We start from the raw sequence: 18,135 nt of genomic DNA, 5'->3' as shown, positions 1-18,135 counted from the left end.
ACAAGGAATAAAATTTTAAACAACTCAGCACCATTCACAGGGAGGAATCCCAGGCTTTCTGTAGATCCAGGTTCCCAAGAGCTGGGTGTAGTTACCCTCATTTTGGGCATCTTACCAGAGTACCTAAAGCACGTGGGGGATTTTCCTGGGCACTTCTGGGCTCACTGGAAGGAGCTGTGTCCCCTCACAGGCTGCACCTTCCTGTGTCACTTTCCCCATGGCACAGGGACACAGGCACAGGTGCCCAGAGCAGCTGAGGCTGCCCCTGGATCCCTGGCAGTGCCCAAGGCCAGGCTGGACACTGGGGCTGGAGCACCTGGGACAGTGGGAGGTGTCCCTGCCATGGCAGAGATGGCACAGGGTGGTTTTTAAGGTGTTTTCCACCCCAAACCTTTCCATGATCATATCCCCTGCCATGGACACAGCTGCCATTGCCCCTTCAATACCCCAGTATGAGCCCTGCTGGAGGGCTGCTGAGCCCAGGTCCCTCACATCAGTCTATCCCATTCATCTGTTTCCCTGGTTTAATCCTGATTTGCTCTTTTCAGCTCAGAAACCTCGGCTAAGCCCAGATCCCGTTTATCCCTCAATCTGATTGAGCTGAAATCAGCCAATAAAGCCTGCAGCCTCTGGATTGCAGTGATCAGGGCACTTTGCTGCTGCTGCTGCAGGCAGCCAGGAGCAGGATCAGCTCCCAGCTTGGCTGGAATGCTCTCCCAGCCCCGGGTGCCCTGTGCTGCTGTGTCCCACTGCTCCTTGCATGGAGCACAGCTCCCCATTCTGGTGTCCCACTGATCCCAGCATGGAGCACAGTCCCCCATTCCTGTGTCCCCCATTCCTGTGTCCCACTGCTCCCAGTACAGAGCACAGCCCCCCATTCCTGTGTCCCTCCATTCCCAGCACAGCTCCCCATTCCTGTCCCCCCATTCCTGTGTCCCACTGCTCCCAGTACAGAGCACAGCTCCCCATTCCTGGGTCCCTCCATTCCTGTGTCCCACTGCTCCCAGTACAGAGCACAGCCCCCCATTCCTGGGTCCCTCCATTCCCAGCACAGCTCCCCATTCCTGTGTCCCCCATTCCTCTGTCCCACTGCTCCCAGTACAGAGCACAGCCCCCCATTCCTGTGTCCCTCCATTCCCAGCACAGCCCCCCATTCCTGTGTCCCCCCATTCCTGTGTCCCACTGCTCCCAGTACAGAGCACAGCTCCCCATTCCTGTGTCCCTCCATTCCTGTGTCCCACCATTCTCAGCAGCCCCCCATTCATGTGTCCCAGCACAGAGCACAGCTCCCCATTCATGCTTCCATTCCCTTTCTCTCCTTTTTTTCTCCTGAGCCTGCGCTGTGCTCAGGAGCTCAGCCTGTCACCAGCCTCCTCTCCTAATTCCTGCTTTCATGTCCTGCAGCCCCATCTGAGCTGCTTCCCTGGCACAGATCACAGCCAGCCCAGCTCCCCCCGCTGCTGGGAACCCCCGTGCCCCTCGCTGACGGAATCCCCTGCCCATCACTCTGCTGTGCCAGCTGGCTCCTGCTGCCCACCCTCTGACACACCTGATCCTCCCTCCTTGCCTCCTCCTCTCCATTTTTAACGGGAGCTGGATGTAGAGATTCCCTGGATCTCTGCCATGGAACCACGTCCATTTCTGCAATCACAAAGCAGGGGAAAGGCTCACTCAGGTGTCAGTGTTCCCAAGGTACCAGATACTGAAATGCACAGGCACTAGAGCAGCTGAGATTTGTTTTCCAGAGCAGCTGAAGAATCCTGTTGATCAGATCCCAGTAACGATGAGCTTCCAACTACCTTGGAGCACAGAAATCCTCACGTTGAAAACTTGGCAATTAACGTGTCACTGGCACCAGCCAGGGCCTGATGTTCAAACATTCCTCTTCTCCAAGGTATCTGAAGTCACGATTGTATTTTATATCCTCCCCTGCAATTAGCACATTAATCAATCCCTGTATTTTAATATATTACATGTCACCTTTTAAACCCCTGAGGCTGACAGAGTTTCGGGGGAAGGCAGGTTCTTCTCTCTCCAAGAATCTCCCCCAGCGATGGCCTTTCTAAAAATTCCTCTGCCATTTTCATGTCAAGTGACATTTCATTGGAAAGGATCTGAGCAGATTTCCATCTGAGCCTGAGTAAGTCTCTGGATATTGTTAGTCAATTAATAAAAATGTGAACAGCTTCCTGTGTGATGTGCGAGCGATAAACACTCAGCCAAGCCTCCCTCCTCCCCTCCCTCCCTGCCTGTGAATCGCTCTGCTAAAAATAAAGGCAGTGACAGAATTTGGGGCTGCTGTGACGAGAGGAGCCCTTCAGAGCTGGCAGGTCCCTCCCAGGTGCCTCTCGGAGCTGTTCTCAGCACCACACCGCGCTCAGCGAGGGAGAGCCGGCCCTGGAGCCGAGCCTGCTCCTCCTCGGGCTGCCAGGGAAATAAAGCAGGAATTGCTGCTCTTCCAGCGGGGTTTGCTGTGTGCCTGCTGCCTCTGCTCCCCCCGGGCAGGCACCCCACGGCTGCTGCTCCCTGCTCCCAGGGGTCTGGGGATGTGTACAAATAAGCGCTGGGACGGGCTGAGCCCAACACATTCAATTGCATTTGCAACCGGAGATGGCTCTGAATATCAAGCTGCATTTTCTTGTCAGCATCTTAATTATTTTAAGGAATGTTTGCCTTGCTGTACTGGAGCATTCCCATTTATCTGGTGCTGAAAAACAACCCCCCAGTCACTGCAGAGCCCGTGCAGACGCTGCCTTTTGGGAGATGTTCTGCTGGATACCAGGCAGAGAGCTGCTCTGAGCAGAATAAAGAACTCAGGAGAAGGAAATGCTCCGGAAGCACCTTTATTTTCCAGTTCCCTGCTCGGGGAGGGTGCAGTTACTTATTGGCTGGGCACAGAGCTGCTCAGTGTGCACAGCTGGGTCCACTGCTGATACTCAGCAGGAGAGTTTAACTGCTGGGATGGGGACAGAGGGACTGGGGGGCTGCCACTGGAACCTGCATGGCCCGGGACTCCTGGCCCTGCTCTGCAGCTCCAGGGCAGCCAAAATAACTCAGAATCCTGCTTTTAACAGGAAATTCCTCCTGTGCTTTTGCTGGCCCCAGCTGAAACACGGAGCGTTAACCAGTGCCTCCGGGAGAGCTTATCACAGAGTCTGGGAGTCATGGCATGGGCTGGGATGGAAGGGACCCTAAAAACCAGCCAGCACCAACCCCCTTGTCATGGGCAGGGATGGAAGGGATGGAAAACCAGCCAGCCCCAACTCCCTTGTCACGGGCAAGGATGGAAGGGACCCTAAAATCCAGCCAGCCCCAACCCCCTTGTCATGGGCAGGAACACCTCCCACTGGATCAGGGGGCAGTTGTGTCAGGGGAAGGCAGAGATCCTCCCTCCCTCCCTCCCTCCCTCCCTCCAGGGCTCGCCATGCACAATGGCAGAGAATGGGAAGCCATGGAGGATTTCAGGGATCAGGGAGCCATGCAGGATGGCAGGGATCAGGAAGTATGGAGAATTTCAAGGATCAGGAAGCCATGGAGGATTTCAGAGATCAGCAAGTCATGGAGGATGTCAGGGATCAGGGAACCATGGAGAATTTCATGTATCAGGGAGCTATGGAGGATTCCAGGGATCAGGAAGCCATGCAGGACTGAAACCCAGATCTAAAGGTGTCCATGGGGAGGTCCATCTCATGTTCTCCACCTGCCCAGACTTTGAGTCTGTCCTTTAAACCCAGCTGGGGACTGGTTCCTGACAGACCAACAGAGACCCCCACTGCCGCTGGAGAGCTTGGGAGAGAGTTGAATGAAATTCCCACGTAGGACAATCCCACTCATTTCCTGCTCACACAGGAGTGTCTCAGAATGCCTGATTTCAGTGGCATTTCAGTGTCCATCCACCACCGAGGGGCTCCGGGAGAGCTGCAGAGGGACGGGGACAAGGGACAGGACACAGGGAATGGCTTCCACTGGCAGAGGGCAGAGTCAGGACAAGGGCACAAACACCAGGAAGGTTTTATTCACAGGAGGGTGACTGAATACTGGTAGCGCTGCCCAGGGAGGCTCGGAGTGCCCATCCCGGGAAGTGACCAGGGAAGGGCTGGAGGTGGCACTCAGAGCTCTGGGCTGGTGACAAGGGGACATCGGGCACAGCTGGAACTGAATGGTCTGGGATGGCTTTTGCAGCCCCAGCCATGCTGTGACCCTGTTGGACCGGACATTACGGGGGAGCTTTCCTGGCACACGTTACCGGCGGCGGCTGCCTCCGGATCCCGGGCAGTGACCCGGCCGGGCTGGGCGGAGCTCTCCAGGCAGCGGAAAGTGCCGCTGGCAGCTCCGTCCTGTCCGGCCCGGCCCAGCCCGCTCCGGCCCCGCTCGCTCCGGCCCCGCTGTCCCTCACTGTCCCTGGCGGCTCCGCCTCCATCCGGGCATTTCCGCTGCCCGCCAAAACCCCCGCGCGCGCGCGCTCCCTCAGCCCCGCCCCGCCGCTCCCCGCCCGCCAATCACCGCGCGGGAGGCGGAGCTCGCTCCCTGGCCCCGCCCCCCGCACTGACCAATGGCGGCGCGGGGAGGGGGCGGTCCCGGCGCGTGCGCGCGCGGGGCGGGCGCGAGTCCCTGACGACCGGGCGGGACACGGGGACAGCCGGACACACGGACACGGGGGAGGGACACACGGACACGGCCCGGCGCCATGGAGCACGGCCAGCAGCAGCAGGAGAAAGAGGAGGAGCAGGCTCAGGTGAGCACGGGGCCGGGCGGGCAGGAGCAGCCGCTCACCGACCGGAGCGGTTGTGTGTGTCTGTGTCTGTGTGTCCGTGCGTGTATGGGTGTCCCTGTGTGTGTCCGTGTGTGTCCCTCTGTGTGTGTATATGTATATGCGTGCCCGTGTGTCCCGGTGTGTGCCCGTGTGTCCCGGTGTCCGTCCCTGTGTGTCCGTGTGTCCCCGTGTCCGTGCGCCACGCGGCGTCCTTATCTTGCTGGGGCTGGGGCAGCCGGCCGGTGTCACCCCCTGCCCTGTGAAATGGCTCTTAAGGGGTCACTTCCCCCAGAAAGGGGGACCCGGCTGGCCCGAGCCCCTTCCCGGCTCCCAGCAGGGCCCGAGCCCGGCCTGGTCCCTCCGGTGGCCCCCGTCCCTCTCTGCCCCTCGGTGTCCCCGGTGTCCCTCGGTGCCCGGCTCTCTCCCGGGATAAGGGTCCCCTGCTCCGGACCGCCCCTGCTCTCCCGGCAGCAGGCTGTGCGCTCTGTCATTGTGTTAATTACAGGCTGATAATGATGCATTGTTCCCTTGGGGCTGGTTCTGCCCCGGGGACGGGTGAGTGCGGCTGCTGAGCCGTGACCTGCAGGGCACTCAGGGACAGGGATCAACTCAGCAATCACAGCGTGGTTTGCGTTTGGAGGGACCTTAAAACCCAGCCCGTGCCACCCTGCCATGGCAGGGACACCTCCCCCTGCCCCAGGCTGCTCCAAGTCCCCTCTGACCCGGCCTGGGGCACTGCCAGGGGTGCGGGGACAGCCACAGCTGTGCCAGGGCCTCCCCTTCTGATGGGGAAGGATTTATTCCAAACATCTCATCTGAATCTCCCAGCTTTTAATTTAAAGCACTTCCCCCTTGTCCTTCCAGTATCTGCCAGTGTAAAAAGTTGTTCCTCTTTTTTAAAAGCCACCTTTAAGTTCAGGGAGGTGCTGGAAGTCTCCCTGGAGCCTCATTTTCTCCGTGGAGGGCTCACACAGCTCTCTGCCATCAGCTGTGCTCAGGCCCCTGGATGTGGTGTCCCACCAGAGCTCACACAGCTCTGTGCCTTCAGCTGTGCTCAGACCCCTGCTGCAGGCTGGGAGGAGATGCCTGGCAGTGCTGTCCCATCAGGGCCATGCAGGAACCAGTGTCCTGCTGAGCTGGCACCCTGTGAGAGCGTGGGGCAGGTCCTTGTGTGGTTCTGGCACTTGGTGCTGACTGCCCCCTGTTCTCAGAGGGAAAATCCCGAGGTGTGACAGCTCCAGAGCCAGGAAGGGGCTCAGAGAGAGGTGCAGCAGCCACGTGGAAACCTGAGGCAGATGCCTTGGCAACTTCTAGAAACATTCCCTGGAGGAAGGACAGGCTGGTGCAGGTTCAGTCTCACCAGGAGAAATAACAAAGGTGGAGCAAAGGGTGGGAACAGCCATGGGAATCACTGGGACATGCTGAAGCCCAGGAGAAATAACAAAAAGTGGAGCAAAGGATGGGAATAGCTGGGATTTCCTAAAGGCCAGGGGAAATAACAAATGATGGTAACAGCCATGGGAATAGCTGGGATATCTTAAAGGCCGGGAGAAATAACAAAGATGGAGCAAAGAATGGGAATCACTGGGACATGCTGAAGGCCAGGCTGACAGTGATGGACATGGCACTCAGTGGAGGTCAATGCAGTTTCCATCAGCCCTGCAGCAGCAGCAGGAGCTGCCCTGGGTGCTGCCAGGAGGGACAGCAGGGCTGGATGCTGCCCTTTGTTCTCCCGTGCATTTAAACAGCAATGCCCTTCCTGGGAGTGCAGTTCCAGGCAGTTCCCAGCCAGCTGGGCTCCAGGCTGTGCTCTTGGGGAGCAGTGAATTCCCCTCCTGTTCTGGTGCCAGCTGGCTCTGCTGAGCCCAGGGCAGTGTGTGTGGTGCATTTTGGGTGCTGCTGTTCCCTGTGGCCGTTGCTCCCTGTGTGTTTGTGTTGCCCTGGCTGTGGTGTGAGTGCTGCTCTGACAACCCCAGCGAGCCCTGGCAGTCCCAGCTGGAGCTGAGCCCAGGGGCTGCAGTGCAGCCAGAGCAGCCTCTGCTGCCCTCACACCTCTGCTGTGTCCCTCTGTTCCTTCTGGGATGGTTTCAGCCCACTGCAGAGAGTCACTCTGGGATTTGGGAGCTTCAGGCTGCAGTTCCCAGGGTATCCAAAGCAGGAGTCACCTGTGCTGCTGTGCCCTGCTCACCTGTCCTGTGTCACACCTTATGGCACAAGCCAGCACAGATCTGCAGTGGACTGGGGTTCAAATTAGCTTTAAAAACTTCTGCTCAACACTTCCCTCAAGTTCTTGCTCACTGAGGAGAGGCTGGGAGTGATGTCCCAGTTTGTGGTGATTTAAAGGTGTTCTGGGCTTCGGGGTGTAACAGGGGGAGGAATTCTGTAACCCACAGAGTGAGGCGCTTCCTATTCTTTGGGACTCTCTGAGGGAACCGTTCCCTCCTTGGCCTCACCTGGATCCTCTCGTGTTTGGGGTTCTGTGGGAACCATTCCCTCCCTTGCCCCAGCTGGACCTTGTCCTGTTTGGGGCTCTCTGGAGGGAACCATTCCCTCCTGGCCCCAGCTGGATCCCCTCCTGTTGGGGCTGCCAGCACAAGGGACAGGCCAGCAGGGTGGCCTGAGCCTGGGGAGCCCTGGGGCACACTGGGCAGGAGGCTGGGCAGGAGGAAAAGGAGGAGGAGGCAGTGGTGCTTCCCTGCCACAACAGGGTTTGGAGAAGGCAGAGGAAGGTTCCTGGAGGTGCTCAGGGGTGGGACCTGCAGACTGAAGGTCTGTAGTCCCAGGGGCAGAGCAGCTGGATCCCTGGTGCTCCCGGTGGATCCATCCCTGTGTTTCCATGTGGATCGGTCGCTGGTGTTTCCAGGTGGATCCAGCCCTGTTTTCCCAGGTGGATCCATCCCTGGTGCTCCAGGCAGATCCCTGGTTCCCAGATGGATCAGTCCCTGGTGTTCCAGGCAGATCCCTGGTTCCCAGGTGGATCCATCCCTGGTGCTCCAGGCAGATCCCTGGTTCCCAGGTGGATCAATCCCAAAGTATGTGTGTGTCCGCTCCAGGCAGATCCCTGATGTTTCCAGCTGCATCCCTGGTGTTTCCAGGTGGATCAATCCCTGGTTCCCAGGTGGATCCCTGGTTCTGCAGACAGATCCCTGGTGTTCCCAGATGGATCAGTCCCTGGTGCTCCAGGCAGATCCCTGGTTCCCAGATGGATCAGTCCCTGGTGTTCCAGGCAGATCCCTGGTTCCCAGATGGATCAGTCCCTGGTGTTCCAGGCAGATCCCTGGTTCCCAGATGGATCAGTCCCTGGTGTTCCAGGCAGATCCCTGGTGTTCCCGGATGGATCAGTCCCTGGTGTTCCCGGATGGATCAGTCCCTGGTGTTCCAGGCAGATCCCTGGTTCCCAGATGGATCAGTCCCTGGTGCTCCAGGCAGACCCCTGGTTCCCAGATGGACCAGTCCCTGGTGTTCCAGGCAGATCCCTGGTGTTCCCAGGCAGATCAGTCCCTGGTGCTCCAGGTGAGTTCCTGTTTGTCCCTGCCCTGCAGCAGTGGCTGCTGACTCCCAGTGGCCCTGAGCTCTCACTGCACCGGGGGCCAGGGAAGAGCCGGGCCAGGCAGGGAAGCTCCATTCAGCTCTGATCTCTGCCATTATTAACTCTGCTCCTCAAACTGCTGCAGCTGTGGCTCGTTCTCAGCCAGGACTGGGGTGCCAGCAGTGCCCTCCAGACCCAACCATCCATTCCCTCCTGCCACCAAGGCACCTCCACCAGAGATGGGTGAATTCTGAACTGCTTCTGTGCTTCCCAAGGCCCACAGGAGAGCCCCAGCCCAGCAGCTTGGGCAGGTTAAATTGCTGCCATTCAGTCTGGGCATGAGCAATGCCCCAGTGCAGAGCAGAGTGTCCTGTGTCCCTCCTGTGTGACAGTCACCAGGGCAGGAGGGAGCAGCCTCAGGGAGCTGTGGGTTGGCTGTGGGGGAAGATCCCTGCCCAGAAAGGGCTGTGGGGCTGCCCAGGCAGGGCTGGCCTCAGTCCCTGGGGTGTTACAGGCTCCTGTGGGGCTGGCAGGGCTGGGCTGGGGCTGCTCTCAGGTGCTGGCACAAACCAGAGTGTGTTTGTGATGTCCTGGCAGATCAGCTGGCTGCCATCAGGTGTCTGGGGAGATAGATCTCTCTCCCTTCTCTCCCTGGGTTTTTGCTTCATCAGGTATCTGGGAGATCTCTCTCCTTTCTCTCCCTGGGTTTTAACTTCTCCCCTGTTCTGTATTTTGGTATTCTCAGTGGTCTGTGGGGCAGAATAACACAAGGAGAGCTAACCTGGCTGTTGAAGGTAGTTCAAAACCCAATAATGTTCATATTTCTGCCCATGAACTGCAGCATGGGTTCAGAGCTGCTTCTCCAACTCCCCAATTCATGGCACTGTGTGCTGTGGGGGTGGCTGTAATTCAGCTTTATTTCTGTCTTCACCCCTCTTTATGTATTTAGCAGCAATGTATTGAACTTCAGGAGGAAAAACGTTGTTAAATTTCCTTCATTTGATTTAAATGGTGTGGGAGCCCTCAGAGATGATTACACTCATTTAGTAAATCCTTCCTCCTGCTTGCAGCTGCCTGGTTCAGTGCCCTGCTACAGCCAGTGCCAACGTGGGGCAGTGTCTCACCCAGGTTATCTCCTCAGGGGTGCTCTCTGGAACAGGGATTAAACTGGAATAGTGCAGCACAGTGTACTGAGCAGCACAGGAGAGATTATTCCTGGTTTATCCAGGGAGCTCCCCTGGAGCTTGGGGGAGGCACAGCTGAGCCTGGAGAACCTCTGGGTGGGAGGTTGTCAGGAGGGGATGAGCTTTGCTGGAGGTTATGGTGGAATTCCCAACCTTGGAGGTGTCCAGGGAAGGGCTGGAGGTGGCACCCCGAGCTCTGGGCTGGGGACAGGGGGGATTGGGCACAGGAGAGCTTGTCCAGCCTCAGGGACCCCAGGGCTCCATGATGCTCCAGTTCAGTGGCTCAGGTGTGGCTGGGTGTTGATCCTCTTCAGAGCACACACTGGATTTACATGGGTTTGGGAAAGGGAAGGCTGTGTGCCCCAGGAGGGACTGGCTGCTGTGCACACAGTGGTGCTCAGGTTTGGGGGCTGAGGTGGGAAAGGGACCTGCCTGCTCCAGTGCACTCTGGCATTCTGCATGGGGTGTAGGAACACCTGAAGCACAAGGGGCTGGGGCCCAACCTCTGCTGCTGGGGATGGCCTGAGCATTTCATGTATTTCATGTATTTCATGTATTATTTCATTGTCCCTGAGGCAGTTGAGCACACACTACAGAGCAAAGCAATAATCTGTGTTTTTAACCAGCAGATGATCCCTTTTAGCCCATTGCCAGCACTTCCCCTGCCCTGCTTGGAGGGAGGAGCTGCAGCAGCAGGACCCAGGAGGGCAGGAGCACTGGGGTGTCCCTGGATCAGCCATCCCTGGGATATTCATAGGATCAGCCATCCCAGGGGCATCCCTGGATCAGCCATCCCTCAGGAAGGTGCTGCTGCCAGGGTGTGTGCTGAGCTGCTCTGGCCTGGGCTGAGGGTTAATTAGGTGATTGCAATTAGCAGGAGGTGCTGTGTGTGGAGTGCAGCCCTTGCACTGTGCTGCAGTCCCAGGGGATGTGCTGGATGTGTTGCTAGGTGTGGCATTGCTCTGAGAATTCCCTCTGCTCTCAGTGCCCAAAGGCTGAGCCTTACCAGCCTTATCTGAATCAAAACCTGGATTTCCAGCTGTGCAGAAGCTCTGGCTCACACAGCAGGGCTGTGGGAAGGAGCTGTAAGCCCTGGGGGTGTCCCCAAAGGCAGAGCAGCTCCTCAGGGCAGTGCTGGGGGAGCCATGTCCTGCCACACTCCAGGCTGAGGGTTTGTGTAGGAACCCTTCAGACTCAGTGCTGGCTTCTCTCAGTTTCACAGGGATGATGGTGAGCAGTGTTTGATGATGATGGTGAGCAGTGTTTGGTGATGATGGTGAGCAGTGTTTGATGATGATGGTGAGCAGTGTTTGATGATGATGGTGAGCAGTGTTTGATGATGATGGTGAGCAGTGTTTGGTGATGATGGTGGGCAGTGTTTGATGATGGTGGTGAGCAGTGTTTGGTGATGATGGTGAGCAGTGTTTGATGATGATGGTGGGCAGTGTTTGATGATGGTGGTGAGCAGTGTTTGGTGATGATGGTGGGCAGTGTTTGATGATGATGGTGAGCAGTGCTTGATGATGATGGTGAGCAGTGTTTGGTGATGATGGTGAGCAGTGTTTGATGATGATGGTGGGCAGTGTTTGATGATGATGGTGGGCAGTGTTTGATGATGATGGTGAGCAGTGTTTGGTGATGATGGTGAGCAGTGTTTGATGATGATGGTGGGCAGTGTTTGATGATGATGGTGGGCAGTGTTTGATGATGATGGTGAGCAGTGTTTGATGATGATGGTGGGCAGTGTTTGATGATGATGGTGGGCAGTGTTTGATGATGATGATGAGCAGTGTTTCTCCCCCCAGGAGCCCTGGTTCTGGCTGACAGCAGAGCTGGGCAGCAGCTGCTCCTGGGACACCAAGCTGGGCCAGAGCTGTGCCAGGAGGGACCTGTCGGAGCTGCCCACGCTGGAGGAAGGGCTGCTGCCCTCAGCAGAAGCTTCTGGAGCTGCAGTTCCTGCCTCACCCCTGGGTATGTCCAAAGGGATTGCTGCACAATGGGTGTTTTACTGCTCACTCAGTCCCAGCCTGCATTTGACCTTCCTTCAGCGGGAAGTGAGGTTTCCAAAGTGTGTTTGGGGTGATTTTGTTGCCAAAGCTCCCCTCAGGATGAGGGGCAGGGTTTGTGTGCCTTCCCTGGATCTCCTAACATGAACAAGTTCCTTTTGTGCCTGGTGAAGCTTTGCTTTGTTTTCCTGTGGAATTCAGGGTGAGCCTGAGTGCAGCTGCCACCCCTGGCAGTGTCCAGGGCCAGTGCAAGGTGTCTCTGGCAGGGGCAGGAATGGAATAGCTGTGAAATAGCTGTGAAATATCTGTGAAATATCTGTAAAATACCCTCCACCCAAGCCAGGCCATGGTTCCAGTCCTCATTGCTGCCCTTGGGTGCAGTTCCTGTTGCTGAGATTTGCAGTGCTGGCACTCTACTCCAGCCAGGGTCTCTGCTCCTTCTCATCCCTGCAGCTCAGTCACAGAAGGCTTGAGAATCTCCAACATTTAACATTTCACCTTTGTGCTTCCTTGCTTCCATTCATTTCCAGAGTATCCTGGTCAAACCCAGCCTCAAATGCAGTTTCTCAGCCCAGGGGTTCATTTTGCAGAGCAGGAGCTGCCCTGGCCATGAGGACATTCCCTTTGTGACCCCCCTTGCCAGGGTGTGCCTGAGTTGGTGAATGAAGGTGCCTTTTCCTACACCAGTGGTGTTCTTCACAAACAAACACAATTACTGAGAGGCAGAAAACATAATTGTGGTGTTTTAAATAACCCTTCTGTGCTTATAGTTGAGTGCACGTGGAGCTGTGCAGTTTGGGCTGTGCAGTTTGGGCTGTGCAGTTTGGGCTGTGCAGTTTGCCATTCCCTGTGCCAGCCTGCCTGTGTGCTGCTGCTTTTTGGGCTTTGTTTGGGAGTTAAACCCCACATGAAGGGCATGGAATTAAAACTGCCTTTTTTTAAAAATCCCTGCTGTAGGATTTCCTCACAGCAGCTCCCGAGGAGTTTGTGAATTTGACTTTTATTTTTTTTAATGCGAAGCTCTTGGTGGTTTCCATGAGTTTTTGAGATGATTTTGCTCCATCCTTGGTGAAGGAGTCTGCAGGAGGAGAAGGAACACCTTGGGTGGATCCTGGTTCATCCCAAACCCTCTGAGGCTCAGTCCCTGTCACTCTGGGTGTCACCATGGTGGCTGTCCCTGTCACAGACATTTTTCACAGAAATCCTTTCTTTCAGATTTCTGCATTTTCTGGGAAGCTGAGGGCCCCAGAAAGTGAATGTAAACAATTGTTATCAGCTGCTGTGACATGCAATAGGATGCACCTGTGATTGTTTCATGTTCCCATGTTTATAATTAAGGGCCAATCACAGGAGCAAGCTGGGGACAGAGCCCCTGGACACAACTTTGTTATAGATTCTTTCTTTCTATTCTTAGCTTAGCAGCTCTGTAACTTCTCTCTTTATTTCTATTTAGTATAGCTATAATGTATTATATATCATATATCAATAAATCCAGCCTTCTGATCAAGAAACAAGATTCTCATCATTCTCTCACCATGGAGACCTTCAACAGGTCCCTGTAATATGTCCCTGCTGTCTCTTGTAACACTCACTGCAAAGATTAATTGGCTTTTGGTAACTTCTGGTTCCAAAAGTTCCTGTTTGCACCTCCTGACAGGTTTGTTTTGCACAAAGCAGGACAGGTAGTGAGGGGAGAAGGGAGAAGGAGCACAGCACAGGCTGGGTTCACTCACAGCACCAGGGAACTGCTGCATTGCAGCCACCTGGGGATGTTTTTGAAGGGTTTTTCTCCTCATGGAATGAGAGTCATCCTGGGCTGTCTCAGAGCTGGGTCTGCAGGCAGTGTGGTGCTTACAGGCTGTGTGTGCATCACTGGCAGTTGGTGAATAGTGAATAAATCCCATTTTGGTATGAAAGTGAGGTTCAGGACAGGGCTCAAAGTGGGAGGATGTGGAGGGCTGGCCATGCCTTGTCCCTGCCCATGCTCTGGGCAGCATTCCTGTGGTTCAGGTGTTTCACAGCCCTTTTCCCCATGTGGTTACGTGCAGAACTGGAAGCCATTTAATCAAGGAAAACTTCTTGATATTTGTGCAGCTCTCTGTTTGCAGTGCAGCTGGAATTAAGGAGCAGGCAAAGGCTCTGCAATGTGCTGAGAGCTGTGAGAACCTCTCTGTGCTGTTTGATCTGGGCTCCTTAGAGATGGGCTGCAGGCTTTGGGTGTGCTCTGCATTCCCAGCTACAGGGGAGAGCTGAGAGGGAAGGAGCTGCAATCCTCACTTATTCCTGCTTCTCCTCCTCACAAAGTGCCTTGGATTCCGTGTCAGGAGGGGAGGAGTGACAGTTGTACTGAAGTGCTCCTGCTGCTCTGGGGAACAGCTTGACAGAGCCCAGGCTTTGTTTTTGTTTTGCCTTCCATTTTTATCCCCCAAATGGCAGCTTGAGTGTGGCATTCAGGCTTGTCAGCAGGCTGGGAGAGCGAGTCCAGGCCCAGCTCTGCCTGCTCGCTGAGCTGCACTCAGGAGCCTTTTGGCCTTCAGAGTGGCAGCAGGAAAAATCCCAGTTTGACAGCAGGAGCTCAGGGAGAGCAGCACTGACATCACTGCCTGCTTCAGCCCAGGCTGCTGCTCCAGGCCTGGCCCTGGCTGAGCACAGCCCCCTGAGCCTCCTGGGCATCCCAAATGTGTCCCTGGAGCTGTCCTGGGCATCCCAAATGTGTCCCTGGAGCTGTCCTGGGCATCCCAAATGTGTCCCTGGAGCTGTCCTGGGCATCCCAAATGTGTCCCTGGAGCTGTCCTGGGCATCCCAAATTGCCTGTCCCAGGATCCCTCCTGGTTATCCCATATGTGCTCCAGGACCCCTGAGCATCCCAAATGTGCTCCAGGATCCCTCCTGGGCATCCCAAATGTGCCCCAAGATCCCTGAGCATCCCAAACATGACCCAGGGTCTACCCTGAGTATCCCAAATGTTCCCCAGATCCCTTCTGAGCATCCCAAATGTGCCCCAGGTCTCTTCTGAGCATCCCAAATGTGCCCCTGGAGCTGTCCTGGGTTTCCCAAATGTGCCCCAGGATCCCTGAGCATCCCAAATGTGCCCCAGGGTCCATCCTGGGCATCCCAAATGTGCTCCTGGAACTGTCCTGGGCATCCCAAATGTGCCTGTCCCAGGATCCCTCCTGGTTATCCCATATGTGCTCCAGGATCCCTCCTGGGCATCCCAAATGTGCTCCAGGATCCCTCCTGGGCATCCCAAATGTGCCCCAAGATCCCTGAGCATCCCAAACATGACCCAGGGTCTACCCTGAGTATGCCAAATGTGCCCCAGGTCCCTTCTGAGCATCCCAAATGTGCCCCAGGTCTCTTCTGAGCATCCCAAATGTGCCCCTGGAGCTGTCCCGGGTTTCCCGAATGTGCCCCAGGATCCCTGAGCATCCCAAATGTGCCCCAGGGTCCATCCTGGGCATCCCAAATGTGCTCCTGGAACTGCCCTGGGCATCCCAAATGTGCCTGTCCCAGGATCCCTCCTGGTTATCCCAAATGTGCTCCGGGATCCCTGAGCACCCCAAATGTGCCCCAGGACCCACCCTGAGCACCCCAAATGTGCCCCCAGGACCCACCCTGAGCATCCCAAATGTGCCCCAGGACCCACCCTGAGCATCCCAAATGTGCCCCAGGGTCCCTCCTGAGCATCCCAACCGTGGCCCCCTCCCCTGCCCCCTGCTGAAGGTCTGTGCACTGAGGTTTTTGTTGTTGGCAAACACCTGCCTGATCCTTGAGCTTCTCTGGAGGGATTTGGGGTTTCTGGAGTTCCCTGTGAATGTTCAGTCACTTTTTCATTCTTTGAGCTTCTTAAAACAAATGTGGAGTGGCACTTAGGTGTTTGTTGGTATAATAGAGCCTGAAAGCACTCATTTATCAGCCAGTGTTGTGATTTATGGGGTGTGTATGTGTCTGTGTACGCACATTTGCTTTATTAATCTGTGTACACAAAGATTAGCAACATCTGCTTTTGACAGCTTTGTTTCCCAATTATTTTCTGCTCCCTCCCTTAGTCCTCTTTGTTTCTTCATTTCCAAAGCACACCCAGATTTTTCTGTGTGTGGAAAAACCTTTTCTTTAATCACTCCTGCTTTTGAATTTAGCTTGAGAATACATTTTCATTCAAAGTGGAGAAGTTCAGCTGAAATCAGAAGAGCTTGTTTTCCTCCTCTCTTGCATGACTAAAAATAAGGTGCCAGTTCTGCCACATGAAGTGTGTCATGATGGGAGCTGACAAGTCTGATTTGGTAACTGCAATTAATATTATTTGTTCACTAGTGCCATGTTAAATAGAAAACAAGATTTGGGAGGGGGAAAAGTCCATCTAACAGAGCTGAGAGAGTTCAGATTCCAGCTTGCTTAATGTTCTTAAAAAACACTGGTTTGCATGCTTAATGCAATTCTGTATGCAGATTAATGTGCTCAGTTTTCCCAAGTGCAGCAGTGAAATATTCCTGAGTGAGCTGTGCTGAGTGGGCCAAGTGCCCTGGAAATGCTGTGTGTGCTCCCAGTTCATTACTGGGAGTTGGGAGTGTAAACCAGGCTGTGTGTGCTCCCAGTTCATTACTGGGGATTGGGAATGTAAACCAGGCTGTGTGTGCTGTGTGTGCTCCCAGTTCATTACTGGGGATTGGGAATGTAAACCAGGCTGTGTGTGCTGTGTGTGCTCCCAGTTCATTACTGGGAATTGGGAGTGTAAACCAGGCTGTGTCAGTGCCAGCCCTGAGCACACCCCTCTGATCTCTGGGTGTTTGGGGGGACGTGAGGGACATCCCAGGGAATCAGCTCAGTCCCCTGTTCCTGATCTTAAATCAGGGTTCTGAGTGATTAAATCCTGTCACTGCCTCAATCCCATCCCTGCTCCAATCTCTTCATCCTGACACTGCCCCAATGCCATCCCTGCCCTAATCCTAACCTCATCCCAGCCCCAATCCCCTCTCTGCCCCAACCCCAATCCTATCCCTGCCCAAATCCCATCCCAGTCCCCTCCCTGTCCCAGTCCCCTCCCTGCCCCAATCCCGATCCCCTCCCTGCCCCATCCCAGTCCCATCCCTGCCCCATCCCAGTCCCATCCCTGCCCCAATCCCAGTCCCATCCCTGCTCCATCCCAATCCCCTCCCTGCCCCAATCCCAATCCCCTCCCTGCCCCAATCCCAATCCCCTCCCTGCCCCAATCCCAATCCCCTCCCTGCCCCAATCCCAGTCCCATCCGTGCCCCAATCCCAGTCCCATCCGTGCCCCAATCCCAGTCCCATCCGTGCCCCAATCCCAGTCTATCCCTGCCCCAATCCCAGTCTATCCCTGCCCCAATCCCAGTCCATCCCTGCCCCATCCCAATCTCATCCCTGCCCCAATCCCAGTCCATCCCTGCCCCAATCCCAGTCCATCCCTGCCCCAATCCCAGTCCATCCCTGCCCCAATCCCAGTCCATCCCTGCCCCAATCCCAGTCCATCCCTGCCCCATCCCAATCCCATCCCTGCCCCATCTCAATCCCATCCCAATCCCATCCCTGCCCCAATCTCATCCCTGCCCCAGTCCTTCACTCCCTCAATCCCCCAGTCCCTGCCCCAGTCCCTGCCCCAATCCCACTGTTCCCCAAGGGCTGCCCCATCTCCCCCCCTTTGGGGTGAGCTGTTGGTGGAGCAGGGCCCTGAGAGCTGCTGTGTTCCAAATGAGTTTTGAGGAGCGTTTGAAGGAGCTGGGGCTGTTCAGCCTGGAGAAGAGGAGGCTCAAAGGTGCCCTTATTGCTCTCTACACCTTCCTGAAGGGAGGTTGTGACAGGTGGGGTTGGTCTCTGACAGAACCAGAGGGCACAGTCTCAAGCTAGGGAAGGGATGGGTTGGATATTAGGAAGAAATATTTTACCAAAAGAATAACAAAGTACTGGAATGCTCTGCCCAGGGAGGTGGTAGAATCACCATCTCTGGATGGGTTTAAAAAAAGATTGGACATGGCATGTGCTGCTATAGTTGAAGTGTTAGGGCACAGGTTGGATTCAGTGATCTCAGAGGTCTCTTCCAGCCTCATCATTCTGTGATTCTGTGGCTCCTTGGTCCTGCATTCCTCCCTTGGTTCTGCTCCCTCTGTGCTGCCCTTTGCTCCTCTCCTTTGTCACCCCTGCACGTGTGTCAGAGCTCATTTTGCCATCCAGCCCTGGACTGAGCCCTCTGGAGCTCCTCCTGCTGTCACACTGCTCAGGAATAGCTGCTTACACCTAGGTTTTGAAGCTACATCTCATTTCCTTTCTCCAAGCTCCCAAAAATGCATTTGAATCATATTTGGTGTTGCAAATTCAGTTATTCTATCTGGCTAATTATCCTCTCACTACCTGGAGTTCTAAAGTAATTTTAAAAAGTTAATTGGAAGTATTAAATTAAAAATTAATGAGCAAGGTTGCCTTGTGGTTGGCTGCCCCTGGTCAGGTGATGCAGTGTGGGTGGAGAAGCCTTGAGCTGGAGCTGATGGAATGAAAACTGGAGATTTTTGTGTGTAATGATCATTTTTCTGGTATGATTGTGCTCCTCTAAGTGCTGCAGACTGTGGCTTGTCTGAGGGGCTGAAAACTAATGAGCCTGAATTAAATAAATGGCATTTCTGGGTTAGGAAGTCACTCCCTTGACCACAAA

The 18,135-nt window shown here is 55.3% G+C and overlaps 1 protein-coding gene across 2 annotated transcripts in view; it reads left to right on the top strand.

Annotated features, from left to right (window-relative positions):
• The first annotated feature begins 4,613 nt into the window (after positions 1–4,613).
• Positions 4,614–18,135, top strand: part of ALMS1 (ALMS1 centrosome and basal body associated protein) — a 55,402-nt gene continuing 41,880 nt past the window's right edge. For both annotated transcript variants that reach the window (XM_058024917.1, XM_058024916.1), the window contains exons 1-2: positions 4,614–4,735; positions 11,272–11,437. In XM_058024917.1, the coding sequence (XP_057880900.1) occupies positions 4,688–4,735; positions 11,272–11,437 (214 nt within the window). In that variant the 5' untranslated portion in view covers positions 4,614–4,687. The remainder of the gene's footprint in view (positions 4,736–11,271; positions 11,438–18,135) is intronic.

The sequence above is a fragment of the Melospiza georgiana genome, chromosome 5, assembly GCF_028018845.1.
Source record: "Melospiza georgiana isolate bMelGeo1 chromosome 5, bMelGeo1.pri, whole genome shotgun sequence".
Classification (NCBI taxonomy): Eukaryota; Metazoa; Chordata; class Aves; order Passeriformes; family Passerellidae; genus Melospiza; species Melospiza georgiana.
Note: the sequence above shows the minus strand (reverse complement) of the source record. Positions and strands in the feature narration are given on the sequence as shown.